This window comes from Lissotriton helveticus, chromosome 8, assembly GCF_964261635.1.
Source record: "Lissotriton helveticus chromosome 8, aLisHel1.1, whole genome shotgun sequence".
NCBI classification, from domain to species: domain Eukaryota; kingdom Metazoa; phylum Chordata; class Amphibia; order Caudata; family Salamandridae; genus Lissotriton; species Lissotriton helveticus.
The window spans coordinates 748707101-748734557 of NC_136069.1; the positions used below are offsets into that span (position 1 = coordinate 748707101).

The following is a 27457-nucleotide window of genomic DNA, read 5'->3' on the forward strand; positions in this document are numbered from 1 at the left end:
GTGTCTCACTGCCACGCAACCCACACTTGGTCCTCCGGGACACCCTGGGGCAGATAGACTCTTCCTCATTACGACTCCTCAGGGGCAGCTGTTCTCCCATCTCCGATTGGCTGCGTGAATGAGCGTGGCCCAGATGTGGAAGCAGCCACAGGCATTCTCACTTAACATGTGGTGGTGGAAGGTGTGGCCAATTTATGCCCTGGAAATAATCACCACAATTGTTGGGGACAGAGTTGCCACATTCGACACAGCATGGCGACCATTCACCACCTGCATGCAGAGACAACAGAGAACAGGGGGGTTGCACTTGATGATGTAAAAAAACACATAGGGCTTCAGATATATGTGTAAAAACCTCCTCGGGCACAGAGGGCAGCTCATCAAGAGCTGCACAGTCTGATTGAATGTCACTGTTTGTTATGGGTCCTATGAGGGGGCAACCGAGGGCACCAACTGAGACTGTGTTGTGGGGACATGTTGTGACGGCTGTTCTTACTAACTTGGAGGTGTGTGTGGGTTCTGTCACCCATATTGTAGTATCCATCTATAATCAAGACAAAGATGTTGTATATCATGCTTTTCCTTGAAAATGCAAAATAAGTTGTTTTAAAAAAAAGAAGTATTCCTCTTGGCAAAGTGCAAGCACACTGTATGTATATTTTATAGAATTGAGAACAGTAAGTTTTACAGACAGCCGTTCTGTCAAGCCAGACCTAAAACGGCCTTAAAGCATTGATCAAGGCCGTTTCCTCTTTATTCTTTCAGTGTCAGTGTTTCTTTTAACTTATGTTAATTGCCATTAAATGTGCACACAATACTACCAACCAAGCTTGTGTGTCTCACGCTAGTAATACTGACAATTGTCAGGAAGTGCCTTTATGTTAACAAGTGCATTTCCTCAAATTAATGTAGCAGGATAATTGACATACTGCCCCCTGATTGACCCCTTTTGCAGTGTTGCTCTGAGAGCAAGTGAACCGTGTGTGCTCTACAATCTTTAGTTTGAACCCCCCTCACTGGGAATGAGTGATGGAACTCTGCAATATTTGTTAAGGAGCCCCCTAGATTTTTCTGTCCTTTAAGTCTCCACAACAAATATAATTGCTGTTCTTCCCACAACAGGGTATGAATTCATGGTTGACCTAGTCTCCACTTAGTGAATTGTCTCCTCTTTTCCAGTCCTTTGTGCTTTACATGTGATATTGGCCTTAGTATGACAGCAGTGCCAAATTCACTGGTTAAAAAAAATGCAAAAGGTTCAAATGTATGAGTTTCCCAAGCTCGCTAATGAGAGTGAAGCGCTCTGCACCCTTAATGAAGGGAGATCAATGTGTTTTTTTTCTTTTAGTAATGGGAGGTGGTAAAAGTTCACACCAGTGAAACAAGGGCTTTACAGTGCGGGTCCTGTGTGCAGCTGTGCCGACTGTAACCATGCTGGGTCAGGAGTAACAAAGCCGTAGTCAATTGAGCTGTGAAGAGAGGTGCAACCCAGCGAGTGCTAAGCATAGCTTTTCTTTCCACTCCACTGGCCTGTCCACCCGCGCAAGAGATGCACCTTTGACGAGATCGGGGGCGGTCAGGGCTGCGTAGGCCTCTTCTTTTCAGAGAACTCTCGCGAGCCCAGTGGCAGGGAGCACATTGGGACGCAACAGCCATTGATGGCTTTGAATAGAAGGGTTCAGGCTGAGCAGACCTCTTATTAGAGGTTCTGGCGTGGATCCTCTTGTGAGACGCACGGTGGAGTCACCAATCGTATTGAATTAAGTTAGTTTCCTACAGAAAAGCAGAAGCACAGTCATTTTCACCCTGAGTTCTTTTTTTTCGTAGTTTGTGTTTCCACCTGTACCTCACTCTTTGAATCGTTATCATTTTGCAGGAGTCTGAATTTAGTTTCTTTGGCTGCAGAAGCCAGTTCTCACAGTACATTGACTAGAGGTGCAGTGGGAGCCATATTTTAGTGTCCTGACAAATGTATGGTCAAATATTTGGCAGTCAATGGAGCCAAATGGTTGTTTTATAACTTTGCTCCAATTGCAATATAGACTTCATCAAAATGAGACATCCTTACACATTTCTATTATCTAGTTTCTCTGATTTCTTTTATTTTCACCAGAAAATTGTTTGTAATTGAAGAGCGAAACTCATACCATACTATAGCACATTATTGGTAAGGAATTCAGCTTGTGTACTTCAGTAATTTTTTTCCAGTCTATGTTCGCTTTTAATAGGTAACTGTAAAAGTTTTCGGTCTGAGCCAAATATCCCCCCCCCCCAAAAAAAAGAAGATATATCTATCTCAAATTAAGTATTCTTCTGATACCGATTTATATTGCGTCAGTTGAAGGACCTGCTGCAGTCAATGGTTTAGACCGGATTGATTGCTCAGAGTTACCAACAATACATCAGATAGGAAAACTGGATTCTTGCGTATATGCCGAGACTTTCCATTTATTTGAACTTTAATGATTAACCTTATAACTCTGCTTCAAATCTACAAAAAATGGAAACAGAAATATGCAAGATCAAAGGGGTGAAGATTGTGAGAGGGGCTGGAAATTTAATATAGCTTTTGACGTGAAGTGAAGAGTTTAGGGCGGTCTGAAATCCTAAATAGTGTAATGTGCCATCACATATTTAGTTGCAATATGATTCATTTTCCTGACTTAAATATGCTCAGTGAGCTGAATGTTTTGTGCTGACAAATGCGATGACCTAAAATGTATGTGTTCGAATCCCTTCAAGACAGCTTCGGATTTCCTTTGCTGCTAGGTTGGTAAATTGAGTACCTTAAATTTGTTAACAGTATCTTCTGTTATTTACAGCTCTTAAAAACTGCATAGGTGTGGTAAAAAGAGCTATATAAAAAAAAGCAAGTTGAATGGGTTAATTGAACTGGCACAACTGATCACCCCCCACTTTGGGTTTTAATACAGCAGATTCCCATTGTTTTACCTCTTCCCCATATTTAGTTAGTGTGATCATACCAATGCGCCATTAACCTACTTTACATTTAGCAACCGGGTTGTAAATGCAGACCCGTAAAAAAACTTGATTTAAGCTTTAAAAATATTGGAGTTTAAGTGTTGAAGGTGACATAGTATGCTGTGTGCGTATTGTATTTCAGGTGCTCTGAATAACTTTAAAAACCGAGTTATATTAAACACATTTGGTTAAATAAACTGAGCTCCCAGACAAGGCACAAACTCCTTTAACGTGATTAGCATGCGGTTATCGCTTTTAGTTTAACTACTTACTGAAATAGTGGAAGTATAACCCTTAAAATGTAAACATTTAGGGCTTGACTTCTTCTCTAAGGCCCATCCCGCCATTGCTCTGGCCATTGATGGCATATAACTGATGGCCTGAGGTGTCTTCCATTACCATACTGTGTGGGACCGAATCCTGCAATATGATTGGAAGATACTTAAAAATAGGTGAAATCAGGAGGCAGAGACATCAAGGTGTGGGGTGTTGTGCAGCTTTAAAAAATTGATCATTTCAATAAAACGTATACGTTGTTTTTTAAATGTAAATCAAAAGAGCTTTGATGTAAATATAAATTTGACTTATGTTAGTAGTCGCACAAATTGACATTTCCACCCGTGAGCTTGCCCTCAATTCCCTTGTATGATGATATTTTGTACTGTATTTCAGATAGCTGATCATCATCCCTGGATTTCGCAGACAACACAAGAAAGCTTTGCCTGAAGATGGAAACACTGGAGTCGGAATTGACCTGCCCTATCTGTCTGGAGCTGTTTGAGGATCCACTGCTGCTGCCTTGTGCTCACAGCCTCTGCTTCAACTGTGCGCATCGTATCCTGGTCTCCCACTGTGCCACCAACGAAGGGGTTGAATCGATCAGTGCCTTCCAGTGTCCCACTTGCCGTTATGTCATCACCCTCAGCCAGCGTGGCTTAGAGGGACTCAAGCGCAACGTCACACTGCAGAATATCATTGACCGTTTCCAGAAGGCGTCAGTGAGCGGGCCTAATTCCCCGAGCGAGACTCGCCGCGAGCGGGTGGCTTACGACAAAAACAGCAGCATGAGCTCCTACGAGAAAGTGCTGTGCCAGTTCTGTGACCAGGACCAGGGCCGCGAGGCTGTGAAGACCTGTGTCACCTGTGAGGTGTCCTACTGTGACGAGTGCCTGAAGGCCACTCACCCAAACAAGAAGCCCTTCACTGGCCACCGCTTGATTGAGCCCATCCCGGACTCTCATATCCGGGGCCTAATGTGCCTGGAGCACGAGGATGAAAAAGTGAACATGTACTGTGTGACTGATGACCAATTAATCTGTGCCTTGTGCAAACTGGTCGGGCGACATAGGGATCATCAAGTGGCCGCTTTGAGTGATCGATACGACAAACTCAAGGTCAGTGACGTTTCATTTTACGTCTTTGCCATGAAGTCAGAATTGTGGCCAAGTTTGCGACTTGTTTTCAATGGTACTAACTATGGTGTAGTAGATGTTATGTAGGAGTAAGGTGGTACTATCTTTGCTGATGTTTACAATTCGCTGTGTTAATGTTGGGCCTACGCATTATCTGATGCTAGTTTTCTCGTACTGACTGACGTCAGAAGCTGACAAAAAATTCTGGGCTTTTCATCACAAAGTAGTTAAAAAAGAACACTTTCCAAAGCAGATTGTAGATTGAACACACAGTTCACATTTCATCTGCAGCAGGCTAGGGTGGAAAGGTTTGTGTTTCTCTGAGTGGTGAGTGCGGCATTCTTTTGCTATTAGTTTTGTACTATTGAAATGTTTCTTATGTTGTGGCGTATGGAGTATTTCCACTGAGATGTCATCAAGAATGTCTCCTTGTTCCCATTGGTTCCCCTTGGTGTACCGGTTACTGGTTTTCGTTACGGACCAAGGTATTTGGCATAATAATTCAAAGACTTGCAGCACTGCAGTTGAATATGAGGCAGCCCTCTGGAGCTTCATTGTGAGCACTATATTGTCATTGTATTTTCTGCTTGCACTGTCAAAACACAATGAGATTTTTTTTTAAATTGTTTATCTGTAGGTCTTAAGACAAGCAAACTTAGCAAGCATGCACATTCTTTTTTACCTGCTTTTCCCCAACCTGGCTGAATATTAGTCTCTGCCTGAAAGCAACGCAATGAGTAGGAATAAAAATTATGGCAAACTGCTAATGCATACTTAATAGTAAGCTATGTTTTGGGAAAAAAAATAAGAATAAAAAGTATAAAAAGTTCTGTGTGCCCCCTAGTTGTCGGCCTTTCCTTTGTCATTTGCTTTTATTATCTTTTTCTGCAGTCTATGTTTTTTTTTGTTTTCTTTGCACCAAGAAGTTCAAGTGTGTCCACAATATAGTAAATAAATGCTACTTGATTTGACTTTGACAAGTTCAGCAATGATGATCTCGAACAATGTATTTCTCCCGAATGTCAGAATGCTATTTGCCATTTCTATAAATTATTTTATTTTGGGCATGGAAAAAAAAGGAGTCTCCGATAAAATGCTTGGGGCACCTATTATGTTCAGTGGTGAAGCCCTTGAGTGCCAAGCAGTGTTCGGATGAAGTGTCTTGCCTTGATGGTAGAAATCAGAGATTGCAGACGTTGGTGTCCAAAGAAGGTGGAAGCCTCCTCGGTACTATAGTGTCTCCTCTGACACAGCCTTCTATGGCCTTGTCTCCTGTGCACAGGAGCTTGGGTGACTGTGAGGCTGTGTTAACCACCTGGAGCCAATCAATCAATCAATCAAGGACATTTATAGAGCGCACTACCTACCCGGAGGGTCTCAAGGCGCTTGGGGGGGGGGGGGGGTGCTGCTACTGCTCGAACAGCCAGGTCTTGAGCTTCTTCCTGAAGGAGAGGTGGTCTTGGGTCAGGCGCAGGTCGGTCAGGAGGGAGTTCCAGGTCTTGGCGGCCAGGTGGGAGAAGGACCTTCCTCCTGTTGTCGTTCTTCGGATGCGGGGGACGGCGGCGAGGGCGTGGCTGGCTGATCGGAGGTGGCGTTTGGGAGCGTAGAAGTTGATGCGGTTGTTGAGGTAGCTCGGGCCTTGATCGTGTAGGGCTTTGTGTGCGTGGGTGAGGAGACGGAAGGTGATCCTTTTGTTGACGGGGAGCCAGTGCAGGTCTCTCAGATGTCCGGAGATGTGGCTGCGTCGGGGGATGTCGAGGATGAGTCTGGCTGAGGCGTTCTGGATCCGCTGGAGTCTCTTCTGGAGCTTGGCGGTGGTTCCGGCGTAGAGGGCGTTGCCGTAGTCCAGTCGGCTGGTGACGAGGGCCTGGGTGACCGTCTTCCTGGTCTCGATGGGGATCCACCGGAAGATCTTCCGTAGCATGCGCAGGATGTTGAAGCATGACGAGGAGACGGCGTTGACTTGTCTGGTCATGGAGAGGGAGGAGTCCAGGATGAAGCCCAGGTTGCGTGCGTGGTCTGTCGGTGTGGGTGCGGTGCCCAGGGCGGGGGGCCACCAGGAGTCGTCCCAGGCGGAGGGCGAGGAGCCCAGGATGAGGACTTCCGTCTTGTCTGAGTTCAGTTTCAGGCGGCTGGTCGTCATCCACTCGTCTACATCTTTCATCCCTTCGTGAAGGTTGGCTCTGGCAGCGGCGGGGTCGTTGGTCAGAGTTACTAATGGTCAGCTAGACACCTGATTGCCATCTTCCCTCAGTCTACACCAAGGTGAGCTCTGCCCAAGGTATGGGCTGGGGGTCTCGCAGCGCTGCAGGGTTTTGGAGTGATTGCTCGTAGGTATGATTTTGATGGTAAAGTTCTTGCAGTGAGTCTGAAACCGACGGGATGTGAGCTCTCCTTTTTAGTATTTTGATGTTTCATGGAAGGAATTTCACCTTAGAACAAATGCAGGCGTTAAAAGGGTGCTGTCTATTGTTCATGTCTTTCGTCTCCTTTAACTTCTGAATCTTGCCCATTCCTCTGCTCTCAAAACTCCTGGTCTCTTCTTCTCCATCTTCTCATTCACCTTCTCTTTCTCTTATTCCCTCTGCTCACAATTTGTATTTCCACCTCTTTCCCTAGCCCACATCCTCCGCCACTTTTCAAGTTTTATTTCTTCCACACTCTCCGGTCTGCCCATTTCCGTTTTTCCACTCTTCAGCTGAGTCTATCATCTAAAGTTTCTCCTTCTTCCATGCCCTGTCAGGCAACACTTTTTCTTAATCACTGTCCTCCTTTTTCTCATGTTTCACTTTTTATACTTTGTCTTTATTTCTTCACATTCTTCTCGCAGTCTCTCTTTCTTTTCTCCTCATTCTGCCCTTCCCTGTCCCTTCTAATTTTCTAAGACGCCATTTCTTTTGTCTTTGTCCTTGTTACTGCTTCTTATCTCTTTAACCTCCATCTCTTTTTCCCTATTCTGCGAACTGCGTTCTGCTTCATCCTTTCCTGATTTTTCTTCTCCTACGCATTCACCTTTGTTTTTTCTTCCTCCCTAATTTTTGTTTTTCTCGCCTCCTTATCTCCTCCATGTCAGTGTCTGGGCGCCCTAACTCCCTTTCCTCGCTCTCTGCCTAATACTATTTGTCATTTCATTTTCTCCACTTTCATCCTTTCTCTTACCCCAGTTACTTTTCTCAATCTCCATGTTTTGTTCTCGCTCTCCGTATTCATCTACTTATTTTCAGAGTCCAATCCCTCTGATTCTCCAGTTTCTGCTATCCTTTCCTTCTTCCCACGCCTCCATTTTTCTGATTCTTCTTAAAAATCGTGCCTTCTTTTTTTTTAGTCTGTTTTACTTTTTCTTCTTGTCTCACATCACATGATGTTCTTCCCCTTCTCCTTCATCGTCTTCCTCTTTTGTGCTTTACTTTTAATTGTCTCTGACTTCTTACCATCTCCATTTTCTTTTGCACGGTTTACTTTTTTTCTTCTCATTAATTTTTCTCCTGCCTTTGTCTTCTTTCTTGCTCCTTTTCTAATTCCACGTGCAGTCACTTATCGCCTTGCCATTTTTGTTCTCTATTGCTTTATTACCACTGAGGTTAAAATTAGGCTTCTGGTTCTTCGTAAACCTAAAACCTATTCACTTCCAGTTTTCATGTCCTTGATGGCTAGTTGTGGTACCACAAGCTGCTGTTGGTAGGTCAACACCTATACGAACGAATGCTGGACTGCACCAGTTGTGTTGACTGCTTTCCATTGGTGATGGGCAGTTGTAGATATCCTGTAGGACACAGGGCATTTTTCCACCAATAAGGGGTGCCTCTTCCGTCCTCTCCACATCCTTTTGGACTCTTTGGCGCCCACATTAGACTTTATCCTTCATCCCGAGCCACCCTTATCTTTGAATTTAGCGCTAAAACTGCAGACCACCAACGATGTTAAAAAGCTTGACTTCACTTAGCACAGTCTGTCAGTGTCAGCATGACAATAAACAGTGAAGGAAAGGACACAATCCAGAGAGATGCCAGGAACATCTGGTGTTCAGCTTATATTTTTGACAGTTTCTTTTAGCAATATCTGAATGGTTTTGAGTAACTTGACAGATGGTTTGCAGCAGATAATGTAAAAGGTTTCATGAACATTTTAAATGTATTTTCATATTTCTACTGAAGACCCTGCTAATCCCCTTGGAAACCGCTGAAGTGCTCATTCCACTGAGCCCCAGGGGAAGTGGGGTCTTCAAAACCTGAATCTAAATAGCTTCAGAGTAACCCTAAATAAACCGCACTTGGACCTTCCTAGGGCCGGTTGTCTGGAAGCGAAACCACGAGTGGTCGGAAGCGTTAGATGTGAGCCACCCCTAGATATGTTGTTGATTGAGCACTGCTTTCGAGTGAATTGGTGCCACTTGAACGTCCAGAAATAACTACACCACAAATTGTAGAGTTCCTGCAAAAAATAAACCGCTTCTAGCTGGTTCACGGATTAGGACAGTAAGACCAAAGACTAGAGTGTGGTAATTTTTAAATGTATTGCGGGGGAATGACTTATACCAAAGTAAAATGATCTCCATCCTGGAGACAGTTGGAGAAAAACAAAAACTTCATGTTCTTGGACCAACAGTGACATTTTTTATGAATGCCAATAGGCTTTACCTGACCCCAAAGAGAAAGAATAACCACAGCTCAAATCAGTCTCTTTTAGTAAGTTTGGTAAAATGAGGCTGGAACACACTTTAAAAAAAATCGCTGTTGGTGTTGTATGCCCTAAAAGAGCTTCCTGGCTAGGGCCAACGACAAACCTGCAGACAAGGGCATTTGTTGTTTTCCCTGGATGAGAGGGTGAGGATAAGTTTCCCTTCTTCACATAGAGCACGGGTGCCCTAAAAGCTCTGCACGTACAACCCAGCCACACTGAATTTCAGATGTGATTTACCTTAATGTTTATGGCTGGTTGGTGGTGTGGTAGTAGAAAGGTTGTTTACTTAGGAAACACACCATTCAAATTACTTCGCCTGGCAGTGCTAATATAGCTTTCCTGTTTGCACAGCGGTGAAGCAGAAGCAGCATATCTTGGCATCCCTTGATGCAAGACACTGAGGCATTATGCAAGCAGTAACTTTAATGTCCACTCTCTGGTGGAGTCCTGCATTTTCTTTTACTGCTCTCAGAGATATATCTTTGGAGATGTGTTGAAACTTGGACCGGTGTCATGGGGCATTGCCACATTCACATGGCATTTCACTCCTTGCAGAGGAGCGCATGCTCCTTAGTCAAGAGAGGAGCTTAAGTATGTTGCACAGAACCTCGCGTTGTAACCGTTTGTAGGTAGTACATAAAATGGGCATTTACTTCCTTTAGAAAGCTGTACTAAATCTTTGGCCATCCAGTACCTAAATCATGAAGGTAAAGCAGATGGTTGGTTGAGGTACTTGAAGTGAAAGGCCTTGAGTTTGTTGACTTGAAGTTGATAAAATGATCTTGTTTATATTATTGAGGGGCCTACTGCATTATTTCGACCAAGAAAGAAGGGTATGCCTTAGAAGTGAGTCTTTTTGATTTAGGGAATAGTCAACAGTCCTGTTTTTCATGGAAACTGAGATAATGCTGCTATCAATCTTTTCCTCCCTCATAGCTCCAGCAGTGGTGGCAAAAAGATGTCCTATGCTAAAAATGTCTGCTATGGAAAACAATTGTAGAAACAAAATTGAATTTTCCTCTATGTAACTTGTGTCAGAGACTGCCTGTGTGCCTTTTCAGTGGATTGGGGAGGGGATCAAGTACACAGTGAATATATTTTATTAGCTTTTGTTAAGGGCCTTGAAGAATAATTTGTTCAAATATTCATCTTCCATAAAGATAGTATTGTTATGTTATGTTATTGGGTTTTTGTATAGCGAATGAATCACCCGGGGGCATCTCAGCGCTTCACCTGGGTGAAGACATCTGGCGGGTTCATGGGAGTCATTTCTGCGAAGCACTGTAACGTTTAGAACAGGAACGTTCTCAGTAGTTTCTGGAAGGATTGTAGAGATGTTGATTTCCGCAGCACTTCAGGTAGCGAGTTCCAAAATTTGGGGGCAACGTATGAGAAAGCTCTGCATCCTGTACGGCTCAAGCGGATACGTGGGACCCTGAGAAGGGCCTGGGAGTTTGATCTAAGGTTACATTCAGATGTATGCATATGTAGCTTCTCTTGTAGGTAACGGGGGCCATCCCCGTTAAGGGCTTTGAAGGAGAGACAACAGATCTTGAAAAGAACTCTCTTTTTCACTGGCAGCTAGTGGAGTTCTCTAAGCAGGGGAAGAGATGGAGATCCTGGGGGGCGGTTCAAAACCATCCTAGCTGCGGTGTTTTAAATCACCTGCAGTTTGGCTAACGCTGTATCTCCTATTGAGATGGTTAGTGGTGTAGTTGCCCAAAACTGGGGAATTATAGCTATTTCAAACGAAATCCTCCATCAAAAATGAAAGAAAGATTGAAGCTGGGAAGAAGATAGCTTTTGGCCCAACAGGGCAACCTTAGAGAGCTCTTGTTAACAGACTGCTGTAGCTGGGGACATTGAAATGCTGCCATTTTTGGGTCCAACGTTTAGAAATTGGCTAGAAAGGCTCCCCAATACCCATGACTGTGCCTGCATCTGGTCCCCGGTTAAAAACAGAGCATAGTCGTTGTCACTGACAGTTTGCACCCTCACTGGGGATTCCACAGGCACAGATTGTGTCATTGCACCAAATTACAAACAAGCATTTGCAATACAATAGGTCTCGCATTTGCGAGGGTTTAAGCTATTGGCATTGTAAATGACAATGCCTTTTAGTTACCTGTTTTCATAATTAACACATAAATAAAAGGCATTGTCATCTACAATGCCAGTAGCTCAAACGCTGGTCAGCTTGAGACCTATTTAATTTTAAAAAGCGGCCTTCATTATCCCAGGCTGCTTGGAAGGTGAAAGCATGCATGGCGTGCTGAATGTTGCAGGGAAGCATGTCGTGCCTGCAGTAGGAGAAACTCATTAAAGAAAATAGTGCTTACAGAGTAAATAAGATGTACCGTGTAACAACAGAAGTAACAAGCATTTACAATGCAACGGTTTCGCCTTTGAAAAAGTTAGAGCTATTGACATTGTTTATGACAAATTTTTATCTCAACTGGTAAGCTCATTCTGCACATTAAGTGACTGCTGCTGAAATCTCTTGTGCCCTTATGGCAGGGCCAACTCAGCCCTTCATATTGCCAAATTCATTAAATTGAGTAAAGACTTTGCTACATTTGTACAAAGGCAATTACAATGATTGACAGACTCCATTATGGACTGGATAAATACAGTCACTTTAAAATAATAAATAAAAACATATGACAGCAGTGACATAAGGAAAAAAAACTAACAGAGCAGTATCTAAACATCACAGATCACATTTCATTTTTGTCAGCACCAATTAGAAAGCTTACAATTTTACATCCTAACCCTAAGCCTGTTGTCCCTCTTGAAGATATAATCTAGATGTGCCATACATGGCAATAAAGTGGCATTTAAGCTAGACCGGAAGACTAGATGTAATGCATTTCCCTTGGTGTTATCCGACTGGCAACTTGTCTCAATCAAGATAAACTTCAGTTTTCATCCCATCTTTTATTTTATTTGCTTTAGAATGCCTCTAAAACGTCGTTTTTAGTGCTGGGCTGAGTTATGATCAACTGGCCCACACTGACCCAAGCGAGTTTGATAATAGGACAAGTGACACAATCATCTCATTAATTTAAGGACCTATCAGCCAGTGGAAGATTGGCACTGTCCACTTTTGCACCCACCGACAAGTCCAAAAATGTTTGCCCATGGTAGATTGGGCATATATATAGGTCTTTTTTTTTTTAAACACCTGTTCATTAGTGCACATCGCTCTTGTACTAACCCTGTGCACTGCATCAACTATACAATATGTAGCCGGGCACCCGTTATTTACAGCATAGATGCACACACACCCAGGCACGCACCCCCACACAGATGCGCACACATACACAGGCGCACACACACACACAGATGCGCACATGCACAGGCACACACACTCACTGATGCACACACCCAGGCACGCACCCCCACACAGATGCGCACACATACACAGGCGCACACACACACACAGATGCGCACATACACAGGCACACACACTCACAGATGCACACACATCCAGGCACGCACACACACAGAGATGCGCACATACGCCCAGGAACGCACACACACACACACACACAGATGCGCACACATACACAGGCGCACACATACACAGATGCGCACACACCCAGGCAGGCACACACACACTATACACAGATTCGCACATACGCCCAGGAAAGCACACACACACTCAGGCACGCACCCCCACACAGATGCGCACACATACACAGGCGCACACACACACACAGATGCGCACAGGCACACACACTCACAGATGCACACATACCCAGGCACGCACCCCCACACAGATGTGCACACATACACAGGCGCACACACACAGATGCACACACACGCCCAGTCATGCACACACAGATGCGCACACATACACAGGCACACATACACAGATGCGCACACACAGAGATGCATTCACATGCACAGGCAACCACACACAGGCATGCACACATACACAGATGCGCACACACGCCCAGGCACGCACACACACAGACACATACGTTTCAGTCTGCGAGGCTGGGAGAAAGAGTTAATTCCAAACTCCCTGAGTGTTCACATTTAAGACAAGAGCAGAATGTTCTACAACAAAACTGCCCAATCAGAGGCTCCGGCAGGAAGTAGTGTCAGAGCTCCAAGGGGCTGAAAACAGCATTTCACAGCAGCAGCAAAGAATTAACCAGAACTACACCTTGAAAGAGAGGCCCATCAGGGTTTATTTTATTCTGACTACCGCAAAAGGGACACAAAAAATAACATTCCTTTTCAGTTACTAATGACAGCAGTCCCTACTATTTCAGATTCCTTCCAAACCCCCCTCACGCTCTTGCATGTGACACTAAAGAGCAGCCTTAATGAGGAGAGCATTGTACTGCAGCGGAAATATCTGAATTAGACGCGCATCTGGAGGCGCCAGCAGGGCTTTACATGGAATGAAACTACTGGGCAGATGCAATAGGGGCGTGGCTTAAAAATATGCGCACATAGTGCCCCCCGGACCCCCACGCTGGTATTTTGCTGCTTCTGTCATTGCTTCCAGATGTAGAATGCAATAAGTAACATTACACCTACAACAAGCCAGGACTATTGGCTTTGTCAGTGATTGTAAGATAAATAAGAAACAACCTTGGCTTTGTTGTACAGAACATTGAAAATGCTTCCGTTTTGTAATGATGAGACTGTGAAAGAACCACAGCGAGTCACATCATATACAGTGAAGGACTGCTGCAGAGTGAACATTTATATTTTTCACCCTGAGGGTGAGGGCAAAAACGGAGAGCCCGATAGGAACTCGTTTTAGCAGCTGCTTTTTAGATCTGCCGGTGCTGCGTACCAGCAGGACCCGGCCCACATAAAACACTGGGTTCATGGTAAAAAAAATCAAAAGCTAACATTTTTACCCAAGTCTTACCGTCCATATTTGTAAACAGACCTCAATCAGGCGGGAAACTCCAGATTTCTAAAGCAGACAAGTGACTAATTGTGGCTGTCTCCTGCCTGAAATTTCCTCTGCTTTAAAAGAAGTCAGTAGACGGATGCATTCTCCCGATTCTGTTCATTTTTTTCAAATCTCCCCCTTACCTCTTCTGAAATGTTGGCATGTGTGCCCATGGGTTCCCAACCTTCAGCCATGCTTTCGGGTAGTAAATCACACCTGCCACCCCAAACTGTGAACTCTTACTTGCACCCCTTGTGTCCAATCATTTAAGTATTTTTGTCAAATAATAAAACAAGCAATGCCCCCGGAGTCAAGACGCCCACACTCACCGGGTCTTCTGTGTCGGGGCTCTTCTCTGGTGCTGCGGCATGGAGCGGGGCTCTTCTTCACACAGGAGAGCCCCCGCTTGGTGCTGGCCTCTTGTCCGGTCCTCTCCTGGGACCTGGGACGGTGTGACAGTCTGATATCAGTAGGATAGCTTGTTCAGGGGGTTATTGCACCCGCTGCACTGCTCTATTTCTCTGGATGGGAGTGGGACAGAGTCTGATATCAGTAGGATAGCTGGTTCAGGGGGTTAATGCACCCGCTGCACAGCTCTATTTCTCTGGGTGTGACAGTCTGATATCAGTAGGATAGCTGGTTCAGGGGGTAATTGCACCCGCTGCACAGCTCTATTTCTCTGGATGGGGCAGAGTCGGATCTCAGTAGGATAGCTGGCTCAGGGTGTTAATGCACCCGGTGCACAGCTCTATGTCTCTGGATGGGGCAGAGTCGGATCTCAGTGGGATAGCTGGCCCAGGGGGTTAATGCGCCCGCTGCACAGCTCTATATCTCTGAATGGGACAGAGTCGGGTCTCAGTAGGATACCTGGTTCAGGGGGTTATTGCACCCGCTGCACAGCTCTATTTCTCTGGAGGGGGCAGAGTCGGATCTCAGTAGGATAGCTGGCTCGGGGTTAATGCACCCGCTGCACAGCTCTATTTCTCTGGATGGGGCAGAGTCGGATCTCAGTAGGATAGCTGGCCCAGGGGGTTAATGCACCCGCTGCACAGCTCTATATCTCTGGATGGGACAGAGTTGGATCTCAGTAGGATAGCTGGCTCAGGGGGTTGATGCACCCGCTGCACAGCTCTATTTCTCTGGGTGTGACAGTCTGATATCAGTAGGATAGCTGGCCCAGGGGGTTAATGCACCCGCTGCACAGCTCTATATCTCTGGATGGGGCAGAGTCGGATCTCAGTAGGATAACTGGCTCAAGGGGTTAATGCACTTGCTTCAGGGTTCCTCCTCACCCTTCTCTTCTGGTAACAGCCCAGCGTGGTCTCTTCCTCCCCGTCACATCCCATGTCCTATCCCATGTCCTGCGGCCGAGGAACAAACGTGACGATGGCAGGGGTGGGGGTGGGGATGTGACGCCATCCCTGGATGAGGTCAGGGGAGGGACAGGAGCCTTAACCGGGAGGCGCTATAAATACAAAGGCCGGCCTGCGGAGTCGGAGAGTAAGGAGGGCTGGCGGACTAAGCTGAGGTGTCAGGCCCAGGAACAGGAATCACTCGAAACGAGCGTCGAGAAGTCACGACTGGCTTGAGTGTGAACAAGTTTCGGCCAGCTGACACGAACGCTGGAATCAAGAAAATGGGCGCTGCGAGGTGAGTCAGAGGCAAACCCCAGAGAGGGAGATACAAAGCAATGCGCACTGCGGGCAGCAACTGGTCAAATGGTTGTTGTTGGTTACAGTGAGGAGTCTGGGGCCTCGGTGTGGAGTTGCTTTGAGAGGGGCCTCGGGTGAGGGGGGGAACTGGAACATTGACCAAAGTAACCCAGGGGGTGAGGGCCAGTAGAGAGAGGGGTAAAAGGAAGGGGATTTGGGAGTTTTGGGGGGTAATTGATGAGGGGTTCTGAGGGTGCGGGTGATTCATTTAAATTGCCTGAAGTTAATGATTCCGTGGGTGTAGGGTGCCCTAGGGTGTGGGTTAGCTTGGTGAGGGCTGACGGCGAGATTGAAGACAGCTTCCTCCCGCCTGGGGGAAGCAGAAACTGCGCAGGCTCACCTCTCTGCAGCGCGGGGCTCTCCCTCACTCCTGGGAGCCCCGTGGAAGGCGCCGGCTGCAGGACTCTGCTACTGCACCCCGGGGCATCCCTGGGGAAGGGAGGTCACTTCCGGGTGTCTTGCCGTCCCGCCCCCGGCCTGCCTGACTTCCGGGGTCGCGGCTGGGCCAATAGCAGCGCGGCCCTGGGTTGGGGGGGGCGGGACAGCGCCTCACAGGATCCCCAGGCTCGCAGCGGTGATCTTCACGGTGGGAAAAAGACATGAGCGGCCAATAGCAGCGCGGCCCTGGGTTGAGGGGGCGGGACAGCGCGTCACAGGATCCCCAGGCTGGCGGCGGTGATCTTCACGGCGGGAAAAAGACACGGCAGGGAACAAGATGCAGGAGTGGGGCGGATCCCAGAAAGGTATGACGAAAAAAGGGGCGGGACTTAAAAAAAGACCCAGAAACGCCCCCGAATCGCGTTCTGAGGGGATAGAGTGATTGACAGCCAATCTCTTCCAATGGCTAGCCTCGATTTATGGAGCTAGCCAATGGAAGACAGAGGCGGGACCAAAGCCCCATATGTAGGATCATAAGATTTCGCCCTGGGCGGAGCAACTGCTACGCAGTTGCTACGGCCAGGGCGAAACCTAAAAAGGCCAGTCCACATGGGAGGTTACAAATGAAGACAAGGCAGTACTAAGGAGGGACTAACAAGCTTATTAACAAATCAGAAGTCAGCATTTACGAAGGACAGTGGCACACTCCAATGACAAATATGGGCAGAGAATGGGCGGGGCTTCAAGTCCATACTCAAATACAGCATGCCTCGCAGAGGAGCGCACAACCTGCTCAGGCACGACCTAAAAATGACCTTTCTCCGGGCAGGTGCAAACCAGGCAAGTTTGCACTTAGATATTGTGACTGTTTGAGACCACTGCTTTGTGTTTCATAGCCGATGCACGGTCTTCCTTTTGAGGAGGGATAGAGACTCCTTACGAGACCCACCATGAGACCCCTCCTCCCTTTTCAAAGGGTGCTGTCAGGGGTATCAATTATCCACCACTTCCTCTGGGGCACACAGTTTATGCGCCTCTCGCGATCCTTATGCCTCTCTGTTATAGCAAAATAATCAATGATGTTATCGTATTTGCATTTGACAATGTCGTCAGGCAAATAGGGACTGATTACCAGTGGTGGCTGCTACTTAATTGGGTAAGTGGGGATGAAAAAAAACCACTTATCTACAGGCTGATAGCAGTCAGGTGGAGAACATCCATAGTGCGCATGACAGTTTGGCTGGCCCAAGACAGCCGGCCAAACCATAATTCACAGTTAAGAGAGAGCCACACCCTGCACCTAGAACTAAGCCACTACAAAAAATAACATGATAAAGATGATAATAAAATTGCGTTATCATTTTGCTTTTCCTTTTTAAACAGCCCACAGAGCATTGGGGCTATGCTTCTCCGCCTTGGTGAAGAAGCTGATGCTGCTCATTAAATGTGAGCTGGTGCCATTACCAACAGGGGTGCGTAATAATCTATCGCCCCTTCAATAACACGGAGGCCTGAAACTAAAGGTGAGGGAGCTACTGAAAGCTTGAGCCAGGCTCGAGCCTGAAGCTTGGCGTGGCTCAACTCAAGGTCCTGTTGGAACCTCGAGCCCATAACGAGCTGAGCTTTCATGTGGCTCCTACCTGCCTTCCTCTACCCAGGATATGGCCATACTCAGCTTGTGCTATATTTTCAAAGTGCACTGAAGTAAAAACAAGGCTTTAGCCTAAGGAAAGACTAATAGATACTCATTTATTGGCTGATTTGTATAAAGTAAAACCAAACAACGTAGACGCATTGCGGCTTCCTGCTTAAACTGTGTTATCAGGCAAATATTTTATTTCACCAAACTCTTTTCTTCATTACCGCGTATGAAAGCACTTTCGAATAATGTGGGGTCAGACTTCCAGTTGTACAAAAATAACACTTTTAATAAGTACTTCTGAGTGCAGTGCAATAATATGCCCTATTAGTGTCAAATCTTCCACATGTTAAAGACATCCCTTCAAAATTAAAAAAAAAAGTCAAGTTTGTTGTATGATTTTCATAGCATGAACGCTCAGCTCGGCTCTCCATGTTACTTTGTTGTCACGCCCACCTCTCCCTAAAACCTGGCACATTTGTCTCTCAGGACACTTCTTGCCTTTTTAAAACATGCTGTCTGGGTGGGTTCTGAGAAATGGGGACCAACATGTGTTTGTGCTGGCTATGGACAATGTGTTTGGTAATAATGGATGAATACAGCAGGGAATTTCACTATGTTCCCCTATAAAAAAAAAGATAACAATATTGACACATCCTAGCTTGTCTTCCCACAAAGTATGATTGGTCCATCCATTCTACATGCAATGAGATGACAGATCCGGAGACTGCACTGTGGTGCTTAATACTGCTGTTACTCATTATTTAAAGATATTTAAAAACGCCAGCCCTCAAACAGCCACAAAACCAGCCTACCACACAACAAAGCAGACTAGCCCACTGGCACTGCCAGATAGCCGTGTAGGCCAGTACGACCCTAGGAGTAGCCAGAAAATTAACATTTTGAACCACATTTTAAATGCATTGAATGAGTGGCTGAGGCAAGCGAGTTGGGCACTTGTTCACGTGCTTTCCTGAGGGAATTCTGAAATCAATGTGGCCAGATGGCATCTTTTAAATCTCAGTTCTCAATGCATTTGGCCATCATTCTTTCTTTTCTTTGATTTCCTCCTATCTCTCCATCTGTCCATCCCTATTTCTCTTCATCCTTTCTTCCAGCCATCTTTCTCCCCATCCACAGTCCATTCTGCGCTTCATGCATCCACCCATATCTCCATTTACTCCTCTAGCCTTCGTCCGTCCATTCACTGTCCATCCATCCTTATGTCCATCCATCCTTATCTCCATCCCTGCCTCCGTTTTGTCTCATTTCATGCTCTTTTTTTGCAAGTGTTTCCCCCACTCCATCATGCTATTATTATCTTATACTTTGGTCTCCAAACAAACCCTCATAAAATCTACTGCAAGGCAATAGCATGATGGAGTGGGGGAAACACTCCTCAATGGCGTCCACCCTTCCCAGCTCAAGCTGCTAAAGTGAGGGGTTCCTGATGTCATTGGAGGATGCAGTAAATCTCGATGAGTGGCACCAGTAGATTAACTTTGCTGGTAACATTAGCCTTGAATTAAATTGAATCTCCTATGTGGAACACAAAGTAGTGCCTTTCCCACAGACAGCTTGAGTCCCGCAGGTGGATGTTCTTAGTGTGGTTTTATGAAAGGCGTTTTCCTGACCAGGAAATACATTTATTAATGTAGGCAGCAAAGTATTGAGCATGCAATTAAGAGGGAAGAGGAGCATACATAGTCAGAGTGCAGAAGACCATAAGTGGATAGATGCACCTGCCACATTAACCCTGGTCGCACTGCTTTGTAATCATATCTATATTTCCCTGAAAGCAAATGATTTCCCTATGCGTGAGGACAAACCCACTTCAGTTTTATGGACGATAAAATTACTCCAATTAAGGAACTTCAAAAAATCTAATGCTAATGGTCGTTGTTTACATAATGCGTTGCCACTTCCCTCAGGGTCTCATTCTAATGTTGGGTGGACTGCCACCGGCATGCCATTGGTGGCGGTCCGTCCGACATCCAGTATGTTGGCCCAAGCGCCTGATTATTATTCCGGCGGTCGGAGCAAGTTGGGTGGGGGAAAGACCCCCAACTCCGACAGGCACAAGAAGAGCTTAACCCCTGCAAACGGGGTGGTGCTTGTGGTGGCCTCGCTGTAGGGATTAGGATGTCCTGTGATGTCTGGCACACGGTGCATGGATGTTTCAGCTTGTGCTGCGGCCCTATTCCGGGCCTGAGCACAAGCCGCAATTGGAAAAGGCAAGTTTCCGACCACCTTCACGGAGGTCAGACTGTAATATGGCGGGTGGAGCCGCTGACTACATGTCGGCCGGTCTCCATCCACAATTATGGTGTTCGGAAGCTCATCCGACCGCCATCATAATGGGGGCCTATGTGTGGTACTAAATTCTGTGTGTTTCTGATGCTGCCTGCCCTACGGCAAGCCAGCATGCAGGCGCACTTCCACACTCGGTCTGAATCTGATCTGTCTTCCAAGGGTTGAGGCGCAAAGCCTTTGATAAATAATGCGCTGAAGTAATATGCACATTTGATTCCCACTTGGAAACTCCAGGCATTGTTGTTAGCTGGAGGCCTCTCTCCACTTTAGTCGGCTCTCCTTTCCGTCAAGGGGCGGAGGTGCAGGCTGCCCTGTGAGAAGACTTGCTCCTGAAGCTCGAAGCTACAGCGTGTTATGGGAGGAAGCTGTCAACACCATGGGTTCATTCTGCTCGCACTGGCACTTTACGGAGCCAGTTCTGTTTTCCAAAAAGTGCTGTCATCCTCTTGAGAGAGGCACCCTGCTAATATACATATCAGTACAATGACGACCGACGGGTTCTGCTGCTAAAATATAGCTGCCCAGTGGGTTATTGGAAGAGCTTACTCGGGGCAGGCGGGCCGTACAACGCTCATTTATGTCAGACCAGAGCTTATTTTACATCCTCAGAATTTAAGTAAGAGACAAAGGCCGAAAAGGGAGGAATAGAAAGCTAGAAAAAACGGTGACAAAGGGAGAAAGCAAAGATGAAAAAAAAAGAACCTGCAAGAGCAAACTAAAGAGACTAGAAGCTTGGGGTGATGGAAAAAAGAGATACGAAGTAGAATTAAGACTAGACAGCCTTGGTATTTGGCAGCCCTACCACTCGGTAGCTCTGGTAACCGACTCCCAAAAAATAATTTTGCTCCAGCACTCTTATTTTATTGCATTTTTGAGCACTGATGTTTAGCATAAAACACAGTCCCGCAAACTCATTGGGGATGACTTTGCTGCAAATATTAAACTTCACAGGCTTCAGTACATTTTGCATCTGGTTTCATACATCTTTCCTGCATGCAGACAGAATTCAATGTTGGATTTCTATTTTTAACAAAAATCTGCAAGCTAAACGAAATGACTTCAACTGCAACTAGTGGCAATTAAATCGTCTGGTCCCATGCTTTAATATGTAGGTCAGGTCATTTCATTCAAGGTTTGTACCACAGACTGCTGGTTGCCATCTCATAATGCGTTATATGGGATTAAAGCTGCCACAGCGACGCTATCCCCTGGCGTTGATAGCAGGTCTCCTATTGGAAGGCAGATGTTTTGAACCTGGATCAGATTGGGGATCCCAGGTTTAAGGGTGAACCAGATGTTACAACGCTGTCCAGGTGGAGTCCCAGGGTACCCCAAACGTGAACGATTTGAATCTTTTCACAGAGGTAGAAAGATGGTAACTTGGTGCAAAGAAGTCTGAATTTAATTGGAACAACCCAATGGGTTGGTGAAAGATACAAGCCGCTCCTAGCAGAGGTTAAGGCTTCCATGTCACTAAGCACAATCTAGGAAATGTTGGGGGACATGCTGTCACATGCACAACTAGACGTGTTTGTTTTAAATAACCACTTCACGGCCATTTCATGGACTTTCAGACAGGTTACACAGCTGAAGGTGGTTAGGTGACTTGTTCATACCCAACAGTAGGAAGGTTTAGAATTCAAGCGCGAGAGAGGAAGTAGCTTTACGGCTAGAGCCTTCGACCTCGAAGCTGGGGATCCGGGTTCGAATCTCGGTAACGACACTCAACATCCTTTGATTCTGGGCAAATCACTTAATCTCCCTGTGCCTAACAAAAATGAATGTGTCCGTCTGTAACGAAACTGGTGCTCATGTACAGCGCTCTGATGCCTGATATCTTCAGGTCTAGTTTGCGCTATATAAAGCTCTAAAAAAAAAAGATATTCACTAAAAACCCAGTAATTGACCATTAAAAGACTTCTCATGTGAGAGTAAGGAAGACAGCACTGTCACCCAACATTAAATAAGATTCAGTGGCAAGTGGAAGCTTGCCGGTGATGCCTTTGGCGCCAATGACCGGAGTCTCATCGTAGATATGATGACCGGGCCATGAGCGAAGACATGCTGATAGCTTTATATTAGGACAGGATCTTAAAGGCAGGCGAGGGATTAACAGATAAAACTAGTGAATACAGAACAAAGATGGAACCAGTGAAGTTTTGCACAAAGAAATTCCTGCTGTGAATGATATCATGCAGCGTGCCACTCTAAAATATTTACAGCATCTCTACTCAGGATCTAAAGAAAATGCACGTTTGACATTCACAATGAAGTGTTTGAACTATTTTATGAAGTGTAAGTCCTGTGGAGAACGGTAGTGGTTGTTGTATAGCGCATTCTGACATTATTTACAGCAGAGCGTCCACAGCTGCAGTAAACCTAAAAAAAGATAGCACATCGTAGAAGCTATGGGCGCTGGTTTGATTCAGGCATTTTAAAAATGTATCAACTAAACTCCTTCTCAACATGTATTACTTCTACATAGAAATCATCTATCAATGATCCATGTTGTATAACACTAGAGTTACAAAAATCAAATGTTTTGTTTCATGTATTAATTAATTATTTTCACAATATATATACACATTCTATACATTACTCAATTGTTTCTTTGTAATAAGACCACAACTGCTGATCTCATACATACCAATCACACATCAGGAGTAATTCTGGTGTTCTATACCATGGATCATTGATTTCTTTATATTAGTACTTTAGGTTGAGCTGGGGTTTTTCTGATAGGTTTTTGGTATAGTTACCCCTCTCCCACACCCATAGGCTCAATGTGGGGTTACCCTTTGTGGCTCTGTAGATTCAAGCCTTCAGTATGCAGCGGAAGAAGTGTGGCGATGTGCTGATGGGGGTGAGTAGTCCTGGTGTTTGCCCTAGGGCTCCTTACATTGGGAGGTGACTACCCTTTCATGGCTACAAGGGTGGCCTTACGCCCTCTTCATTGAGAGAGTCTCTGCATCCAGTCCCCTAGTATCTCATCCTTCTGGGAGTGAGGCTCTGCATTATGGAGCCTGAGAGCGAGACAACGACTCTCTTGTTAGGATGTGTTCCTGCCCCATCCTCTAAGACTCAGTGTCTGCCTCCTCAACCCCGAGATTTATCCTCTATCCTCATCTTTGTTCATCTGTTTTCTTGGTCACTTGTCTGCCCTTCCAGTCAGACTGTTTTGTTCTGGTCCTAGGACAGCCTTGCTTCCTGCTTTCTTTCCAGTGTCCGGGCAGCGGAACACCGGGCACCAGAGTGCTTCTGCCATTCATTGAGAAGGAGTACTGTGCCCATTTCTGCACTGCCTGTTATTAACCACAGAACCAACAAGGAGTAAGACAATAGTCTGCACCCTCATATTGGGCTCCTACTGTACACTGGATGTGCATCAAGAGCAGTGGCATAGAAAGAGAAGGACTTGCTAGTACATTTCCAAAGTCAATCACAGAAATGCTTTTCCTCCAACTATTCGTCACTGGCCATAGAAAGTGGAGAAACAGTGCACAGCGATAGAAATGATTGAAAGGTGATTGCTCCACAAGACTTCAGTCTTAAAGAAAGGGTACTAGCAAAGCGGTACCTTAGGACGCCACTTAATAACTAAAAAGAACTATTTGTACTCACTGAAAAGGATAGCAGAGTATAATCCCCTTTTCCCTGAAGAGTACTGAAAGACTATTTTATGCAAGAAGAGCCCATTGATGGAAGAAAGCAACCTCCAGAACTTTTGGCACTGCTTGACTAACAAAAGCTTTCTGAATCAGGTAATACTATTCCAATAAAATGAACTGTATCTCTTCTGATTCTCCCTGTGCATGTTTTTTTGCCAATATTTAATGTTCGTCTTTTAAATACACCGAGAATTGGGCGCTCATTCAGGAATGTTAGTGGGTCCTTAAGTAGTCAGGTGATGTAAATCCGGACTGATTCTGTTAATGAGGGAAAGCATTTGGGCTGAATTAAAATGGAAAGTACCTCTTTACAAGGCCAAAAATGGAGGTCTGCCCCTTCGTACATTTACTGCCTGAATCTTTATGAGACAAAATGATTATGTATTCTAAAATTTGAAAAGGATTTGTGTCCGGATGGCTACGACTGTGCAATCACACTGCCAATTGTATCTAAACTATTCTAAACCTTTGCCAATCAAGAGCAATCTGTTACCTTTGTCCCACAGCTCAAGTTGAAGTTATTTGTGAACCCAGAACAAGAGGGAAACCTATGAGATCTAGCCTAGGGTATGTGTACCGAAATAAGCGTTGGCCGTCCTGTGGCTTGGACCTAGTAGCCTGCATTGTGACACGTGGAGCAGAAACCGAATGCTAATATACAAGTGTGGCCAGGATGATGCCTTCAAAATGCGATGCATGTTCGTCCTTCCTTGTTGGAGGACAGTTACCTATCATACTTTTGTTTGCACATTTTGCAGAAATGCAAATATGCGTGGTCTACACCTCAAGCGAGGAGATCTCATACCTGCTTCTCAGAACAGATGCCTATTCCAATCACCTCCTCAAAATAGTCTTTACATACTTCTTAAAAGAAGAACTTCACTGTCTCTAGTGGACTTGCAGTAGGGTGCAATTAAGAATAAGATGTAGTGAAAAAGAAAAGAGGGTAATACCATATTAGCAAGAAGAAGAGTACTGTTCTCGCTTTTTTTCTCTTTTGGAAAAAAAAATCATAAGATGGAATGAAAAGAATCTGAGAAATGAAGAGCCCTCTTCTGAGATCCAGTTGAAGAAAAATGCTTGGGCTCCAGGCAATCTGCTATAAACACTACTTATTCGCAGGAAATGAGTTGAAAACATGTTCACAGATTACAGATGTCTTGAGGGCAGTTCCTTTAACAGACATTATAATTGTATACTGGCCATAATGCAATAAAAAAGGTACAGCATTGGAAACTGGATGACACCCTGTGGTCATTACATCACAGGGGAAAACTCACTATAGACCATGTCAGACAAGGCATGTGAAAAGTAATTAAAAAAATTTAGATCTGGCTTTAATCACCTTACGTATGGAGCCGGGTGAACACAAAATCACGATAGAACTGGTGGACGTCTTTCTGCACATTGGGAACCTGTTACTATTGGGTGAATTCAGGGAAGAGAACCTCCTACTGGATTATGACTTATTATCCCTATTGCTGTAAAGGTTATGAAAGGATGGAGTTGGCTGACTAAATCCGATACTGCAAATTGGAAAACAAAATTTGGGGATAATATTAATAAGATGATTATGGTTCTACACTCAGAAGCGCTTTAACATTGTGTAGAGCAACTTGGTGGTGTCTGACCAATCACATTTCACTCCTCTACCTCAGGACCACTATTTGCATCTCTTGCACTCTGATGTGCCACCTTCAAAGCAGTGAATTCCACCACTCAATCCTACCTGTCAGATAGATCAAGGTCTATGGTCACCAATGCAATACAAACCGTAATTACACAGCCAGGCTGGAGACCAATACATGTATTAAGGAGAAAGTCAGAAGACACATTTTCTGCCATGAATCCAAGATATGCAGCTCCCTCCTGAACCACCTTGCATCCATGTGTGTAAGGAGCTAAAAACTAGCCCCCTAATCCTAAAGTGACTTCAGGCATTGAACCCACCCTAAAGACGCTGCATTAAGAGTGAACTTGCTTCCCTGGTTCAAGAAAGCAACAAAGACTTGTCTTTCATGGAACACCTTATCAGCAAGTAACTATATAGCTACAGTTCACCCCTAAACAGGGGCGGCTCCTCCATTGGAGCAGAGGAGCATCGCCCCTCTTATTATTATCCCCAGAGATAAAAAATAAACTGGTAATTCACTACCATTTTAATTTTCACCCCCTGTCCCGAACAAAGCATCCGGACGGGGTGGGGCCTGCTGAGTGGCATCACAGGGAGGGCTGGTAATGCACTTTTTAAAATGCGCATGTCTTTTTGGCCTGCTATTTTGCTACGCTCTAATCCAACTGTTTTAAGACAGCTGGGTTAGAGAAAGTGCAGGTTTCCAGAGCAGCACCAGGATTGGTCAAGGGAGTTTCTGTTGGCTGAGCTGCTGCCGAAGAAAGAAGACTTTGGGTGCAGAGGATGTTGTGTTCGTCTTCAGGTAAGTTTTTAAATATTATTTTTGGCCCTCCCCAGTAGATGCCAGCTGCCAATGCCGCTTAGAGATGCAGTCCCCTTTCCTTTCCCTCCCTTCCTTTTGCACAGTTGCTTAACATGCTTTGTGAGATGAGACAACAGATTTACACACATTCATACACTTTAAGATCCCTTAGCAATGAATTCCCACAGTCGGGAGGCGGTAGGCACCAAAAGCACCCAGTGACAGCCCCTAGACAAAGATGTTAACTAAATAAATGAATCCTTATTGGAGCGTGCGGCCTCAAATCTAGAGGGGCTAATTACCAGCATGGATATGAATGTAACTCCTTTTAATCTTTGAAGACAAGTAAGGTTATTAATGTGCAGCGCTGTAAATGTCATGTTTTTCTCCCGTTTAAAGTACATTTTTTCATTTGCTTTCAATCGGAGCTGTCTCGACCGCCAATTAGCAGCCCCTGCAGCAAGATCAGCTGATTAGTTCCAGGCAGAGTTATTTCAGTGCATTAATTTGAGATATTTCAGTGTGGGAGGCACACAGAATCTCGGCGTCATGGCTACAGTCGCTTTGCGAATGGATTGCGGCAATGCCTTTGTGAGAAGTTGGCCTGATGTGCAGTGCTCACTATTCTAGTGATCACTATATATCAGTCCAAACAACCCTTATTGATGATTGGTTGTAAGTCAACCTTATAGACCAGCTATCCTAGTAGCATGGATACGAGCAGTCTAAGGCTAAGACTCTAGAGGGCGTGTTAAGCCAGCTGTTTTACCATCACATTACCCCTTGAACACCCAGTGAAAGGACACCACACAAGTTGTTATGAAAATAAACAGTGTATTTATTTATAACAAGACTACCCTGGCTCTTTATGAGACAGGGAGCTAAGCACACAACAAAACTCTTACGAAAATACTTTTAAGTTAGCACGTTACACAAATGCCCGAGGGGCACGAAAAACCATATACGCTAAAAGTGGAATGCGAATTACTAGCAGGTAAGTAACAGTTCTAATAGGCTTTGGAATCGCTAGGACTGGACTAGGGAATCGTTAGATTACTACTAGGAGGCCCAGGGGACTCGGGTGCAGAGTGTGCACTCTCACGCGGGATGCGGGACAAAGTCTATGGAAGCTAGAATTCACAAAGTTAGTGTTCACGGGCGAACCCGACCTGGTAGGGAGAAAACGACAGTGGATCCTGACCCTTGGATAGTGAGGCTATGCTGGGACACCGGAGTGCCGAAGTTACCTAGCCCAGGGGCTGCAGCTGCATAGGTCTGAAAAGACGTCGGGGATCTCGTTGCCGGACCAAGAGCCTG

General features: G+C 45.4%; 1 protein-coding gene across 3 annotated transcripts in view; it reads left to right on the plus strand.

The window, feature by feature from the left end:
* The window catches only part of MID1 (midline 1), an 805692-nt gene that overhangs the window by 412018 nt on the left and 366217 nt on the right, over window positions 1–27457 (plus strand). For all 3 annotated transcript variants that reach the window (XM_078657585.1, XM_078657583.1, XM_078657584.1), the window contains exon 2: window positions 3655–4376. In XM_078657585.1, coding sequence (XP_078513711.1) covers window positions 3711–4376 — 666 coding nt within the window. In that variant the 5' untranslated portion in view covers window positions 3655–3710. The remainder of the gene's footprint in view (window positions 1–3654; window positions 4377–27457) is intronic.